The sequence below is a fragment of the Opisthocomus hoazin genome, chromosome 1 (genome assembly GCF_030867145.1).
Source record: "Opisthocomus hoazin isolate bOpiHoa1 chromosome 1, bOpiHoa1.hap1, whole genome shotgun sequence".
NCBI lineage: Eukaryota > Metazoa > Chordata > Aves > Opisthocomiformes > Opisthocomidae > Opisthocomus > Opisthocomus hoazin.
In genome coordinates, this window is record NC_134414.1 from 28,550,294 (window position 1) to 28,567,311 (window position 17,018).

Below are 17,018 nucleotides of genomic sequence, written 5' to 3' on the forward strand. Positions count from 1 at the left end.
TCAGCCTGGAGAAGAGAAGGCTGCAGGGAGACCTGATTGCAGCCTTTCAGTACCTGAATGGGGCCTAAAGGAAAGAGGGGGCAAACTTTTTAGTAGGGCTTGTAGCGATAGGACAAGGGGTTTTAAACTAGAAGAGGATAGATTGAGACTGGATATGAGGAAGAAGTTTTTAACTCTGAGGGTGCTGAGGCACTGGAATGGGCTTCCCAGAGAGGTGGTAGATGCCCCATCCCTGGAAACATTCAAGGCCAGGTTAGTCGGGCCTCTGAGCAACCTGGTCTAGTTGAAGATGTCCCTGTTTGCTGCAGGAGAGTTGGACTAGATGACCTCTAAAGATCCCTTCCAACCCAAACTATTCTATGATTCTGTGATTTCTACTACAGAATCCTGATCTATGTGTGCCCAATGCTGTCCCCCCCTCCCCCTTTTATTTTTGAGTGGTGAAATAAATGTTGTAGTGTGAGAACGTAGATTTAGTGGTAGAGAAGCACAGGATTTATAAGAGTGTATATGTACTCTTGCTGTTGATTTATAATCTGTTTTATCTTCCAGTTCTTCAATCAGGTCCTCATGCTTGGTAAAACCTCAATTAGTGACCTGTCAGAGCACGTGTTTGACTTGATTCTGGAGTTATACAATATCGACAGTCACCTCTTGCTTTCTGTTCTACCACAGCTTGAATTCAAACTTAAGGTAAACACTTGTTATGTTTCCTATATATTTGAAATGTGTGTGCTTTGACTTTTAATATGATTTTTTAACTGACAAAGTCATAAAATTATTTGGCATATGTTTTACATACAAGTATTAGTATTATATCATCTCTTGTGTTGTTTGAAGAAAAACTCGTGAAAGCCCTCATGAAAGTAATTTACTTCAAATATATTAACGTACTGTGCATGTGTGTCCTGGTTTAGACTGGGATAGAGGTAATTTTCCTCAAAGTAGCTGCTGTGTTGTGGATTTAGTATGAGAAGAATGTTGGTAACACTGATGTCTTTAGCTGTTGCTAAGAAATCAAGGACTTTTTTCAGTTTCCCATGTCTGGCTGATGAGCAGGTGTGCGAGAACTGGGAGGGAGCACAGCCAGACAGCTAACCCAAGCTGGCCAATGGAAGTTTTCCATACCGTAGATGTAGTGCTCTGTATATAAAAGGGGTTGGTTGGGGGGCAGGAATCCTCTTTTCTGTGAATCTCCTCTTTTCTGTGAATCTCCTCTTTTCTGTGAATCTCCTCTTTTCTGTGAATCTCCTCTTTTCTGTGAGTTTAAACTTTTCTGGGAATTTGGTCTCTTCTGTGAGTTTAGTGAGTTATGCAAAATTTGTGAGTTTGGTGACATCCATGAAATTTGTGAGCTCCGTGAAACCCCTGGGTTCTGTGATTGTTGCTTGGGCACTGGCTACGCAATTGGTTGTGGAGTAGCGAGAAAAATGAATTGTATCGTGTATAGCTTGTTTTACATATTTGTAATTATTATTGTTAGTAGTAGTATTTCCTTTGTTGTCTTATTAAACTGTCTTTATCTCAGCGCACAAGTTTTACCTTTTGTCCATTCTCCTCCTCATGCCGGTGGGGGGAAAGGGAAAAGGTGAGCGAGTGGCTGTCTAGTGCGTAGTTGCCAGCTGCCAGGTTAAACCACGACACTGTTAGGCTTTTGATTGGTTTGTTTTTTTCGACTTGCGTCTTTCAAGCAATAACTGATTTTTTTGATGACATGAGAATCTGATCTGTTGTGTTCTTTGGTTTACTTGTGAAGGGCTTTAATATGCTAAGTACCTTGTGCTGCTCGCTGTGCAGAGAAACTACATCTGTTCAGAACAGTGAATTTTGGCAGGGAAAAGTTGGGCTCTGTGTGAATGGAAACTGATGTACTGACAATTTTGTGGAAATAGGAGGTGTGTGACAGATGGAAACAGAGCACTGGACTGCATAAATATGTTTTGTAGTCATTGCTACAATGACTTTTATGATTTTTCAGGCTTATTTTTTATGTCTGAAGGATAGTTTGTGCTAGCTATGTATTTTAATAGTGTTTTTTTTTAACTTTCTGCCATTTCAGAGTGTTTCCATCACTTGGAGATATTCAGTATAACAGCCAGTACTGTCTTTATTCTGCGCTACTTTTATTCTGTTTGTCATTCTACAGGGTTTCTGTGGAAGTAGGGGATTTGATTAGTTTTATAAGTTTGAAAGTGATTAAACTTGAAGGCTCATGTGTAGTGGACAACTTTTAAATTTGTGTGCATTTTTATTATCAAGGACAGATTTTAGGTTTATAGAACCTTTGGCCTGTTCTCACTGCAATATTCATTATCATAATGGCTTTTTCATGCCTATTATTTTTTCACTAATGTTGCCAGGCAGGCACACAACACTTGTTGGATGAGTTGGTTTTTAGTGGTTGTATCTTTTCATTCACATGTCTGAAAGTAGGATTTAATTTACTGTTTGCTCTCAGTGTCTTAAAAGTAGACTTTTATCAGCCCTCAGTTCCTGTTCTTACAGATGTTGAATAGTTATAATTCTTGCTCCAATAAAAACAGTACTTCTGCAGCTGAAGCTGTTATTCAGAAGATTTAATCTTAACTGCTGCCACATCCTTTTTTTTTTTCTTAGCCATAATTGCAGTAAGCTTTCCATCTTTAGGTCCATTTGAAACTGAAGGTTCTTGAGTTGTCTTCCTGCTCCTTCACTGACTCTCATATTCCACTGTTTCAATATGAACTTCTTTTTTGTGTCCTATTTTACCATTGGAATCCGCAAGTTTAGTGACGCAACACTGTCGGCTTCTGCTGTCTGCCTGCCTCCACCTGCCCCAGAATAACTTCTGGTCTCTTCCTTCAACTGGGTGATTTCAGCCCTAAGTACTTCCACGTTTCCTTTGTACCTCTTGGTTTACAACACTTATTTTTTTTCACGGTTGCATTTCTGTTCCTTTTAGAATACTCTTTCTAGATGACAAACCTGTATTTTGTTGCTTTGTATCTCCTTGATCCTTAGTGTAGTTTTCTCTGTGGTCTGAAACCTTGAGCATAAGGTGTTTCACCTTTAGACGTTTGCAAGATCCAGTTTAACAATGTTTTCAATAGACATGTATATTTTGGTAGTTACATTCTTACTGCTCTTATTCCTCCGTGTCTTGTTGAACTCAGTACAGTTTGTGTCTGCTCAGACAGCATGGTATGGCTTCTGTTTGAATCTGCTTGTTGCTTTGGGTGTGTGGTTTTGATGCCTTAAGTAATAAGGACAAATATATGGCTCTTTTGTCCTATCGGCTGTCAAATGTAGTTTACCCCATCTTTTACAGGACAGCCCCCCCCCCCCAGTATTAGGAATAGGATAATCCTGGTTTAAATCCTGAAACACGGGAGCAGGATGCCTAGGGAAGCTGTGGATGCCTCATTGCTGGAAATGTTCAGGGTCAGGTTGGACAGGGCTTTGAGCAACCTGATCCAGTGAAAGATGTCCCTGCCCCTGGCAGGCGGTTTGTACTAGACAAGCTTTAAAGGTCACTTCCAACCCAAACCATTTTATGGTTATAAAAGGAGTTGAGAGGTCTCTAAAATCGTGCTTAAAAGGGTATTTTGAAGTTGAATGTCCTGAAATATTCATGAAATGTGGCCAGCCTCTGGTTTTTCTGAGATCAACACAAGTTTGTTCTTTATGCAGACCTGCCAGCAATGATTACTTTCCGCTCCCAACAATAGCTGTGGCTTTATTCTAAACAGCAGCAGCTAGTGTCAAGCGTTTTTAATTCGGGTCCAGGTAAGTAGTATGCTAGAGTGTTGAGAAGACAGTGTGATTTCAGTGAAACTCGGAGTGCTTATGGTAGAAGGCAGCTAATATTTGGTGTTTTGAATGAGAAGAAACTGGACAGCAGTATCGCCATTAGCTTGATGAAGCCTTGGGTCAGGTGGGTGGTGAGGGAGAAAAATACGCTTGGCAGTCCATACTGAAATATGGGAGAGGAGAGATGTCTTTTTGAATAGAGGCTGATTAATGTTACAATAACCATAGACTTCAGTGAGTTCTGCATATCATTCAGAGCTCGACTAAATGGCTTGGAGTTTTCTGAATTTGGTACATAGTATTGCATCCTTTTCCATATGTGTTGTTTAAGAGCCATGCTTTCTGAGCTCAGTCACCATGGACTCTCTAGTAGGTATTTAAGTAGAAGTTTGTGGAGTATATTTGGGTCAAATGCATAGTTTCACAAGGATGTCCAGTTTTTGTTCCATGAAGTTGTCCGATATGGCTGTTGAATATTCGGATGTGACAATAGAATTCAAATACTAGTGGAAAATACTCAAATAATGGTTGTGGGGTAAGTGGGACCGTTACTGTTTCCTTGATCTTGTAAAGCTGTTTTGCTGCTAGAAAGGTTTGTATTACTCTTAATGCAGATGATGTTGAAGGAAAGCTGTGACTGTCTCAACGTGGAGTTGTCAGCTCAGAGAAGTGTAATTGTCAGAATGATCTCAACTTGCATGCGTTGAACACATGGAAGTGGATGTGTGATCTGTGCTTTTTAAAAATAAATTGAGTAATTGTTCTCTGTGTTTTTGAAAATGTGCATTTTCTTTATAATTGGTTTCAAAAGCAATGAGTAAATAAAATTTTGGCCAGATGGAGTAGACTCATAGTAGACTTCCTCTGAGCAAGACACCAAGTGTTCTTGCTCACTTTAAAGCTGATCCTTTAAAAAAAATATTTTTCAGGTGCAAACTTGGCAAATTTTGCATGAACTCTAACAGAATCCAATATTTTTGATCATTTCAAGGAAATTTAATTAAAAAGAAATAAATCAATTTCTTAAAGCATTTTCTTATGTTTTACTGTAGTTCGAGCTATTCTTATATAAGAGCTGTTATTTTTAAATTCTTTTGATGTTGTCTGAAAAGCCTTTTTGCCAGTGCAGAATGATAAATGGTTACTTTCATAAAGATGTTAAAGAATTTTTAAATTTCTTTTACTGGCACTGCCATGTAAAACCTGAAGAACAATGAAGGTCAGCTCAGTAGGGCACAGGACTTCATATTAGGAAATAAAAATTAGACTTCCATATTGTCAAGTGAGCTGGGCAGAAGACCAACATGGCTGAGCAGGGAACTCCTCGTGGAGCTCAAGAGGAAAAAGAAGTTGCATGATCTCTGGAAGCAAGGTCAGGCTTCACAGGAAGATTACAGAGCTGTGGTTTGTATATGCAGGGAGAAGACATGAAAGGCCAAAGCTTTGGAAGAGAGTTCCAAGAGTTGGAACTGGCCGGTGTTTTGTCAGAGAACAAGGGCTTTTTAAAGTGTGTTAATAGCAAGAGGAGGTCTAAAGAAGACATCGGACTGATGCTTCTTGTTAGATGGTCATCTGACTAACAGGGCTGAATTAAAAGCAGAGACCTTCAATGCTTTCTTTTTGCCTCAGTCTTTGATAAAACTGATAGACCTTGGGCTGCCCGGTCTCCTGAGTTGGAGGACCGCGAGTGTGGGAACAAGGACTTTCCATTTGTGGACACTGAAGTTGTAAGGGACCAGCTGTATCAGGTGAATGTTCACAAGTCCACGGGGCCTGATGGGATTCATCCCAGGGCACTGAAGGAGCTAGCAGATTTTGTGGCAGGACCACTCTTGATCATCTACCAAAGGTCTTGGGAGTCTGGAGAGGTCCCCACTGACTGGGAGCTAGCCAACGTTATCCCAGTTTATAAAAAGGGTGTGAGGGAAGGCACAGGAACTACAGACCGGTTATCTAACCTCAGTTCTCAGAAAAATTATGGAGAAGATTATACTGGGTATTACTGAAAGGCATTTAAAGAATAATGCAGTCATCAGGCGCAGTCAGCATGGGTTCACAAAGGGAAAGTCCTGTTCAATTTGATATCCTGCGATGAAAGGAAAGTGGTGGATGCAGTTTTTCTGGATTTTAGTGAGGTGTTTGATGCTGTCCCTCACAGCATCCTTCTGGACAGGCTGTTCTGCGGTGAGATGAGCAGGTTCATGGTGCGCTGGGTGAAGACCTGGCTGAAGGGCAGAGCTCAAAGGGTTGTAGTGGATGGGGCTACATCTGGCTGGCGACCGGTCACCAGCGGTGTCCTCGGGGCTCAACTCTAGGGCCAGTCCTGTGCAATGTATTTATCAACGATCTGGATGTGGGAGTTGAATGCACCATTAGCAAGTTTGCTGATGACACCAAACTGGGAGGTGCTGTTGACTCTTTTGAGGCACAAGAGGCCTTGCAGAGGGGTCTAGATAAATTTGAAGCATTGGACAGTGATTAATGGCATGAAAATTAATAAGTCCCAATGCCGGATTCTGCACTTAGGATGGAGTAATGCTGGACACAAATATAAACTGGGAGATGAATGGCTGGAGAGCAGCCCTGCAGAAAGGGACCTGGGGGTGCTGGCTGGCAGCAGGCTCCACAGGAGCCAGCCCCGTGCCCTGGCAACCCAGAGGGCAAACTCCACCCTGGGGTGCATCAGACACAGCACAACCAGGTGGTCAGAAGAGGAGATTGTCCCACTATGTTCAGCATTGATGCGGCCTCACCTTGAGAGCTGTGTGCAGTTCTGGGCCCCGCAGCTTGAGAAGGATGTGAAGGTCCTTGAATGCATCCAGAGAAGGTCAAGAAAGCTGGTGAGAGGGCTGTAAGGCATGTTCTGTGAGGAGCAGCTGAGGGCTTCAGGCTTGTCTGGTTTGGAGAAAAGAGGCTGAGGGGTCACCTCATTGCTCTCTACAGCTTCCTGAGGAGGGGAAGTGGGGAGGGAGGTGCTGAGCTCTTCTCCTGGTATCTAGTGACAGGTGGTGTGGGTACGGTTCATAGCTGTGCCAGGGGAGGTTTAGACTGGATGTTAGGAAGCATTTCTGTACTGAGAGGGTGATCAGACGTTAGAACAAGCTTCCCAGAGAGGTGGTCAATGCCTCAAGCCTGTCAGCATTTAAGAGGCATTTGGACAATGCCCTTAATAACATGCTTTAACTTTTGGTCAGCCCTGAATTGGTCAGGCAGTTGGACTAGATGATCACTGTAGGTCCCTTCCAACTGAAATGTTCTATGTTAGAAAAGAATGATGTGATGTGGGATTTACAAAGGCAAATTGTATAGAACTTCATTACTGACAACCTGAAAAAAATTTCTTCACTTTTTTGGGATGTCATTTGGCAACAGTGGGAAATTATTAGCCAAACAAGAGAAGACAGTAACTCCTGTAAGAATGATAATATGGTTAAAGACTTTGAAGGATCGTTCTTGAGAAACTCCATCTATGTGTTCTAATGGTGTATGTATTTTGCTTTCTGTTACTGAGCGCTTAAAGAGAATTATAGTTTAGTTCATTCATCCTTTCTTCCTTCCCTTTTACTTGAGATGCATCAAGAAGACAGATGTTCTGGTCCTGGAGCTGTGTGATTACTGACAAATCTTGTTTGGTGAATGGGATGAGTCCATTTACACTGAGGGGAGCCTTTCCAGCTATGCTTCCTCCACCCAAAGCAAAATGGTCATTCATATCAATGAATTTATGATAACATTGCTGAGACCAAGATGTATACCGCCACCATGATGTTCTCTGGGGCAACTTGAAATACTGAGCTGAATATAAGATAATGCTGATGGAAAAATATTTCTGTGCCGCCTGCCTCTGTGGTTCTGTGCACACATTCCTCCTGTGATTTGGCAGTTTTCTAGTGTTTGCCACTGCTGTGAGTTTTTTCACTATACTTATCTTAAGGACAGTAGGTGCCAGAGACTTAAGTATCACACCTTGCTCTTATCTTAACATCATTCATTTCTAGAACTTAGTGGGCTGCTGCTACCACCACAAAGCATTATCAGCCGGTAACATCTTTGGATGGAATGGATAGAGTTGTTCTGCAAGTCTTCTGGTGACAGATCAGCTTTGGATAACCTGTTGCCTTTTGGACAAGTGGGCTGAATTGTCTAGACATGTAGATCACTTTTCAGGAATTTTAAGGGCATGCTGCAGAACTGGTGCACATTTCTGTGGGAGAATGCAGAAGTGTGATGCTGTTTGTGGACGTGCTGTGCTATCAAGTCTTCTGGACTCTTTTGAGTCTGGCTCGTCTGAGTTGGTCTCTAGTTGTCTTGTGCAATGGAGACATAACCATCTTTATCAGGTGCCAATGGAGATTATCTGTATGCCGTTTTGGTGCTGTCCTTTTGATCATTTCTACATAAGAAAGCTTAAAAGTATGTCTCTGATATGGTGTAAATGGCACATTTTGGTTCCACTTAGTACTTGGAAAACAAGATCTGGTGATTCACTGGGTCAAGTTGCTGAACAATTGTTTCTAATGCAAAGATTCATAGCTAGAATGCTGTGCGTGGTCTTATAGTGGCCATATTGGAAAAACTATCATTCTGTCTTAGAATCCATGCTTCAGTAACGCTTGCTTAAGAAGGGGTCTTTGCTGTCTTTTTTGATGTTTGTGTGGCTGTGGTGATAGACGACTCGGGAACCATTTAAAATTCACAGTGGTGCAGGACTGGATGTCAGTCATGCTTTGTTGAAACTTCAACAGCTTCCAAGAGTATCTTATTGTGGGCACTCCATATGCCCAATGTCTCCCAACTGCTGACCACTCCAACTGATCATCTACAAAGAACTGTGACTGTGCTTATTGGGAGATCATGTCCAGGCTGCTCCCATAAATGTGCTTGGCTTATGGTGAATCTGTATTGTGCTTGGGCTTACGAGAATTACCGAGTTCTGTCTGAGGACAGACTGAAATCTGTGAAGTCTGATGGATGTACTTCTGCTTCATGATTCCTAGGGCTGCCATGCTTCCTTCCATAAATTCTTGTTAGAGTGAAGGGGGAAAGTGCTCTTGATAGTTCCAGTTTTGAGGACCTTCTCCTGTTCTTGGAGGATGCTGAAAGCTCTCTGTGTTCTTGACTTGTTCTTTCAGGGATTGGTCACATGTTTCATCCTGACGTTGGGGTACTCAGTATGACAGTGTGGGTGCTGGGTATTTCTCTCTGATAGTGGTCTTGTTTCTCTAAACTGATTGTTCCTGGTGTCAGCAACTTTTCCCCTAGTTGTATGTTCTGTACATGAACCAGAATTTCCGTGTAGCATCTTATTTCTTTGCTTCTAGGCATTTTGTGATATGTTTTGAAAATGAAGTGGTCATGGATTTCTCCTAACAACCAGGGAGCTTCACTGAGCAATCTCCACTGCTTTCCAGTTGATTGGGCTGCCTTGTTCTCAGCCTCTGTGGCTGACAGAGGTTTGAGGAAGGGAACAAACATCTGTGTGTCTGACTCATTGGCTGACAGGTTCCAGATCTCTTGCTTTCCATTTCCCTGAATTTCTTTTGTGCTCTTCATGTCAGGAAGCCTCTTGATTTATCTTCATGGGATCAGGGTCTTCTGGAAGTTCTAGACTGTCTCTTTGAGTGTGGGAAAAATCCATGGGCTTTCCTGTCAGTGGTCAAATAATTTTTTGACCATATATGGCTGAGTTATGAAACTATTAGTATGGGGCTTGTGAGGGAGCTTAGGTGCCTCAGTAACACGGTTGTGCATGTTTACTATTTTGGATCTAAGCAGTGTGGCCACCTAGTGTTTAGGCACCTTGCCATTTTGATACAACCAGTGACCATGCAGTTTGGTCACGGTGCTGTGAGAATTGTATGTGTTGACTTGGATGAAGAATGAAGGGTTGTTGGCAGTAACCGGTATTCCCTGAAATGTGCAGCTTTTGTGTGCTTTACTCCCTCCGTTGCTTTTTCTGTCCAGTCTATCCCAAGAATCTTTTAAGTATGTTTGAAGAGAATGGATGGCAGGGGAGTTGGAACTAGATGATTTGTAAGGTCCCTTCCAGCCCAAACCATTCTATGATTCTGTGAAATGCAGTCAGGTGTGTGCCGTGTTATGCCATGTACCAAACAGAAGTGGACAAACTAGTTATCCTTCTGGATCTGGCTGGGATGGAGTTAATTTTCTTTGTACTAGTCTGTATAGTATTGTGCTTTATATTGGTGGCTAAAACTGTTGATGGCACAGTAATGTTTTGGCTGTTGCTGAACAATGCTTTGCACAGGTGGAGGCTTTCTCCCACCACCACAGGTAGGCTGAGGCAGGGCAGGAAGTTGAGAGGTAACACGTGCTCAGCAACAGAAGCTCAGGGAAAGGAGGAGGAAGCAGAGGGTGTTTGTGCTCGTGGCGTTTGGCTTCCCAAGCAAGCGCTCTGTGAGCCGAGACCTTGCTTTCCAGCAACTGGCCAGACATCTGCCTGCCGATGGGAAGTAGCGAGCAAATTCTTCAGTTTGCTTTGCTTGTGCATGCAGCTTTTTCTTTATCTGTTAAACTTTCATTATCTTGATCCATGAGTCTTTTCACCTTTCTTCTTTTTCTCCCCTTCCCCTCTCCGTACAGGAGAGGAGAGTGAGAGAGGCTGAGGGGATGTTTGGCTTTTGGCTGGGGTCAACCCAACACACCTTTATAGATGTTATGAAGAAAAAGTTCCTGTGTTCTCAAGTGGCAGAAAGGGAGTATTGTTCAACTCTAACACTCTGTGAGAGCTGTGTCAAATCATGGTTGCTTCTTACTAATATTTTTTTTTTACCTGATTTTGGAAAGGAGTCTGAGGGATTAACAGGAGAACACACACTGAAATTCATTTAACTTAACCTCTTCTGTGAGGGTAAGTCATCTGTGCCTGATCTTGGTATTACAAGGTGGTGTGTTTAGAGATCTAGCATAGACACAGACGCATTATTGGTGCAGAAGAGAATAGAAGTAGGAATGTATTGCTGTGTAGGTCAACTTGTAAAGGAAACTGATATTTCTTGATTCAAATTTGATATTTGAATTTTAGAAATTTGTATTACTGGAAGTGAATACCATTTTAAAGTTTAGGAGAATGAAAAGCTCATGAATAGAGTATTTAGGAAATAACCATTATGAGTCTTAAGTATGTATTTTACCATCCTACTAAACCAATGTGATGTAATGAATAAAATCAGTAAAATGTTGACTTCTGTTATTGTAGAGCTGCCTTGCTTGCTGGATATGGTAGTTAAAATTTTTGCCAAGTTTCAGGTCACATGTCCACTTCTACTCCCAAATCCTCCCAGATCCTCAGTGCTACCTATACTTCTGGACTTATTAGCGATAACAATCTGACTAGCTTTAGCTGTCAATAGTGACAAACCCTCATATGTAGGCAGAAGAGCAGCTGCCTGTGTGTTGGGAGCATGTATGGGGAACTGAAAATATCAGTGTTCAGTGTCAGTTTTAATTGACAAATCATTATGGAATGCTATTAATCATAAAGAGTGTTGGATCATACCTAAGAAAAGAGGTGAAGGATATGATTCTTCAAGCACATAATGTCTCACAGAATGGAGAAGATTAAGATTTTCTTTTTTTTTCCAGAGTTTATGATACTCATTTTTTTTCTCTGTTAGAAAAAGAAGTAGAGATTAAAGTAGAATAAAGGAGAGAGACTGTAGCAGTGATGCATTCATATTTGATAAGAAGTATGGGTTGATTTCTATTACCTTTAGGAGCTTATGTAAGAGTGTTTTAAGGAGACCAACATCTGGGCACAGTTTTGGAAAGTACCAAATACTCTTGGTCCATAGTCACAGATATTCGTTGTTTCTACAAACAGGACTAGAAACGAGTGGGTTGTCTTATAACTGGATTAGTGGCTAATACAGGGAAAGCTCCTTCTGCAGCTAATTCTCTAAGGATATTTCAGTTGGGTTTTTTAACGTGTCTTTTCTTTCTTCTGTATTTCTGGCTGTGTAATTAAGCAGTTCAACATTTAGTGTACTCCTCACCCCTCCACCCTCTCCCTCCCAACCCTTTGAGATGGCTTGCTCTGGATCTGTGTTGGTTAACTAGAGAAATTCAGAGATGCTGAATTTTTAATATTTTGTTGGTTTAAGCAAGCATGGATGGCATGTGAGTAGTGGAGACTGGACTTATATAGGCTACAGAAAAAAAATTAAAATTTTTAACCATGAAGGCACAGAATAAGAATTTGTAGTGTAATGGGTACTTACAAGCTGAAGCTCATCAAGAATAAAAGAGAACATTTATTGTCAATTAAGAGGAGGAAGTTGTAGATGGCTTTCAATAACGCCAATCTTAAGTTTAATTGGAAAAACTGAGTCAAATACAGACAAACGTGTTAATGGATTTACTATTAATGCTGCTGATGCTTAATGCTAAAGTGTATTCAGAAGAATTATAGTCTTTGGTAAAGTAGTCATAAATTGGTGTTAGATTTCTTCATTCTTAACTTCTCTTGCTCTGTTACTTTAAGGATTTTGCAAATGCTTTTACTGTTCTTAGTGAGCTGAATTAAAAGGACATACTGACAAACTTTTCAGCCCATTTGTGGTATTGAGTCAGACAGAAGAAACAGTTGGTCTTTAGGACCGTGGTGTTGTGTTAGAGAACTCTCACAGCTACATTGTGCTCTTATTTCTCATTCACAGTCAAAAGGTGATGTTGAACTAATAAAAATGTCAAAGATAGTAGAAAAGAACAGTATATTAAACAGTCTTTGTCTTTATTACCAGAAGAAAGACTGAAATAATGAGCTGAATAATATCTAGTTAATATAAACTAATTTTAGCTACTCCCATTTCAAGGAAATGTTGCAGCTAGTTGTTATTTTCTTAATAAGCAAAAGAAAAAAATTCATGAGCAGTAAGTACATGCTAATTGCACAAATGTTAGCACACATTTCCAAAGTATGTGTTAAGCTTCAAATACCGTGTGTTGTATTAAACAAGTGTAATGCAAACCAATGATAATAAAAATGTACTGGAGAAGGTCGTTAGTGCTAATTTTAAATATAAAAGAAAAGTATCTGTTGTAACTCATAATTTTTAAGTATTTTTAAGACTTTAAAAACAAGACCAGATCCTGTGCATCTCTGGTCTTGGGTGCTTAATCTGGTGTTCTCTAAAAATGTGTTTTCAGAAAACTTTATTCTTTTTAACTAAACATTTGTAATTAAACACTGTTCTAGAGATCTGTAAACCTTTATGTGCAGACAAATGTAGGAGGAGTTTTGTGGGTTTTGTGTTGTGCTTGAATTTGTGTAAGCTTGTGCAGGCACATATCAGATTTTCTAACAGGATCAGTATCCTGTAAATGAGGGTTAAAAAATTGTATGTATCTGTATTTTTCACAAGGCTTTGTTCAAACTGTTTTTTGTCTCTACATTGTTTCTTGTTAGCACTGCCTTTGTTATTTTGTTTTCTCCCAATAATAGTGAAGGTTTTTGTCTTGACATATACAGTGGTATGCAAGAAAAGTCTGTAAATCTGTGTTATATTTCTAGAGGTGTATAAGTGTATTGGTGTAAAAGCTGTACAGAACAGAACTCTGGTTTTTTTGTGTTTGCATTTTTTTCTTTTTTTAATTAAAAAAGAAATGTGTTAATTTTCCAGAGCAATGACAATGAAGAACGCCTGCAGGTTGTAAAACTTCTAGCAAAAATGTTTGGGGCGAAGGATTCGGAGTTGGCATCTCAAAACAAACCGCTTTGGCAGTGCTACCTGGGGAGGTATATGCTTATTTAGTTCCTTCCTAGGAGGGGAGAAACATTCAATGACGTATAATTCAACTTTTTTTTTTTTTTATTTAAGTGACATACCTAAGTGCGAGTTGTCTCCTGCTGCTTTGTCTGAAATCTGACAGATGATGCTAAAGAGATTATTTTACATACATCTTCTGCATCTGTGTTTCTGCACAGTGAACAATTACAAGTCATCCACTTTTAGTTCATTTTTTTTTTTGCAACTGTCTTTATTGCTATCGTCAAGAAAAAGGAGTAGTTTTATTTTAATTTCTTCACAAGTGAAACTATTCAATGATTGATTAGTTCTAAACCAGCATCAAATGACATTGGCAGTAGCAGGTGATCTTAGAACTGGTTTCGAGGCTTTTATGTACAGTGTTTGTATTCTGGTTTCTGTTTTTTTTGATGGTAGGAGTGCCTTAAAAGAAGTAAGTAGTATTTACAGTGCTGCAAACACACTTAGTCTTTTGTTTTTGAAATATTCTGCTAGTTCGAGATAGAATATAGCTGGAGAAGTCAGGAGAAATTTAAATGTGGCTACTATGATGAAAATGTTTTTGATTTGAGTAAATGAGGATAAATTCTATAAATTACTACAAATGCAATGGTTTATAATTTAGCATTCAATTGTATCAAAACCAGAGTCCTCAGAGAAATGCTGCTTTTAGAAGTACAGGAAACTTAATTAAGGGAAGGCCTTTTGCTTGAAAGTATTTTAAAACATTGCATGTCATCAAAAAATACCAAATCTAACTGGGCCCAAAGGAAAATGCTTCGTTGTGGTAGAATGTAAAGCAATGTGAATACGTGCAATCTGTTTTTCATAGTTAATGTTTTCAGCTAGTTATGAATCACATACATGTATTTACTGTTTTCAAGGGCTTCAGCTAAGTTATAGTAGCTCTGTTATTAAAGGAACCATTCTTAAAATCTCTTGATTTTGAAAACATACCTGATTATTACTAGAACAGTTACTTCTTAAAACTTCTCTGTTTGATAAATAAGCATTTGAACAGCAAAAATGTTCTAAAACCTGATTTTTAATTGATTTAAAACTAAGCATTTTGAGGATAGCTTGAAAATGCGTATAATTTTCAAGAGTTGTTTGTAACTCTCATTACGTCAATAATTATAAAATTACTTATGTCAAAATTAAACATGAGAAAGTACTAGTTTTCAAGCATCAAACTTAATTCAGTGTTTTGAAAGGACTTCATACAGAAGTTGAAGTGATCCATCTTGGAAGAAATTTGTACTAGGCTAGATGCCCATTTGTTTGCTGTCTGTCATACAGTTTAAAGAGAGGACAAATATTGCAGTCTTACAAAACTTGTAGTCACCGATACATGGTTCGTGGTTAAATATGTGGAGCAGTACAGAAAAAAGATAGTTAAAATATATCAGACATCTTTCTCATAAATAGTTGTTGTCTGTCTGGGGGTTTTTCATGTGTATCAGGAGAGGATACTTCTTTTCATGTTCAGAACATGAATTAATAAATGAGTGTAGGAATTTTTTCCAAAGCTAAGGACAGTCTACTTAATGCTGTGAAATCAGAGGTATTTTATGCATGTAACTGTGCATGGGAAGCATAAAAATATTTTCAGAGGTATTGGAGATTGTGTGGAAATAAACTAATTGCTTTGGTAGAAGTGGTGTTTTTGTTGTTGGTGTAATGCATTGTCTTGTTTCTAAATAGGTTTAATGATATCCATGTACCTATTCGTCTTGAATGTGTGAAATTTGCAAGTCACTGCCTTATGAACCATCCCGACCTAGCAAAAGACTTAACAGGTACCAGATTTATCACAACATTAAAATACAATTTTAGGTCTCCTAGAAAAGTCAGGAAGGTTAGTTGTAATCCCAAGTAACGTTGTCAGATGTTGTGGAGGACGTAATTGAGGTTGGAGTGCTAAGTCACAGTGCTGCTTCTCAGGCTAAAGGGCATGAAGAACGCCTTAACCAAAGAGATCGCTCTCCTCCTCTTACAGTATTTGCATTCTCAACTGCTGTTGAAATTAAGCACCATGGGATCAGGCAAAGACAGCCTGGCTAACCTCGTGGTCATGGCATTTATTAATTAGATTGCAGAGCAGAGACTGCAGTTCCACGGAGCCAAAATGTGTAAACATTGTGCAGGCACTGTCTAAAACATGAAAACAGTCTTCCTAACTGACTACAGCCATTGGTTCGTGCTCCTTCAGATCAAACACAGCCTGTGATTCAAGATCTCTGTAGGAAGAAAGCAACTGACGTAGACAGAAGCATTTCGTATTTGTTGCTCCTGATGTCTTAATGAAAAAAGTGTAATTAAAGACGATGGGTTGGTTTGCTGCTTTTTATTCCCCCCTAAGCATATATGGAGACTGTATCTTCCCCTGATTGATAAAATCTTTCTTGTAATTCGTGGAATGTAACATCTTTGTCCATTTGCTCTAAGGAGGGAATTTAAAGGGCTGTTAAGTGCATGGGATTGCTCTCCTGCTTGCTGAGCATTTAAGTCACTCACAAATACAGGCAGGCTAGAGTCATCCCATAGTTATTGTAAAGCCAGGTAAAAAAAAAAAAAGGTTTCTGGACCTTTCCTTAATGGAATGGTAAAGATATTTCCTCTCTGATTATCAGAATAGTATTTTCAAGGGTCGCTTTTTTCTTTTGTACATTGCAAAAAGACTTTGTGCCCCCTCTAATGGTATCCTCTGGGAAATATAATTTTGCTTGCCCCTCCTCTCTCTCCGTGCAGCGCTTATCAAAGTCAAATTGTTGAAAAATTTCTCTGACTCACTGGTGTTTGAGACCAGAATTGTTTTGTGCATTGGCATTGTTCTTCGTTTGTTTTAGTTTATTATGTTTTCCTGTGGAACAAAACTGTTTTTTAAAAAGGTCTTATTTGGATTTAAGATTTCATAACCTCCATAAATGCAAAGCTTTATTTCTTGATGTGCTCTTTCAAGCGCTTGTGCTGATTACCAGAAATGTTAATGGCCACTATGTCAGATGAGACTTGACAATTTTCACTGGTCATTGAACAATAATAAGAGAACAGTAACCTCTGTTTATTTCATTTAGAATAAACTTTGAATTTTCAATGTTTCCTCATGTTCTCAATGTTCTGCTGATGTGTGCTGTGTACAGTGATCTTAACTTTTGTGTGCATTTTCCTACCCGTTTATGCTCCTAAATTAACCTAACCTAATTAACCAGTTCTAAAAAGATGAACTTTGCCATTTTATGCTTTGTTAGCTTGCTGAAATGGCAAGAAGTAGCTAACGTGTTTTGACATTTACAAGCAGAAATCTTGAGATGTTGATAATATATGGTTATTGATACTACCAGATAAGTAGCAATGGGCCAAAATAATATAGAAAAATTGTTTTAAGTTGAATAAACAAGGTTGTGTCTAAGTAAGCGTTATAGCTTGGTCAAGGAGCATGCTTTTAAAGTATGCTCTCGA

The 17,018-nt window shown here is 39.5% G+C and overlaps 1 protein-coding gene across 3 annotated transcripts in view; it reads left to right on the top strand.

Moving 5' to 3' along the window:
* The window catches only part of PDS5B (PDS5 cohesin associated factor B), a 129,976-nt gene that overhangs the window by 49,101 nt on the left and 63,857 nt on the right, over positions 1-17,018 (top strand). For all 3 annotated transcript variants that reach the window (XM_075420258.1, XM_075420277.1, XM_075420267.1), the window contains exons 8-10: positions 553-693; positions 13,431-13,546; positions 15,261-15,355. In XM_075420258.1, the coding sequence (XP_075276373.1) occupies positions 553-693; positions 13,431-13,546; positions 15,261-15,355 (352 nt within the window). The remainder of the gene's footprint in view (positions 1-552; positions 694-13,430; positions 13,547-15,260; positions 15,356-17,018) is intronic.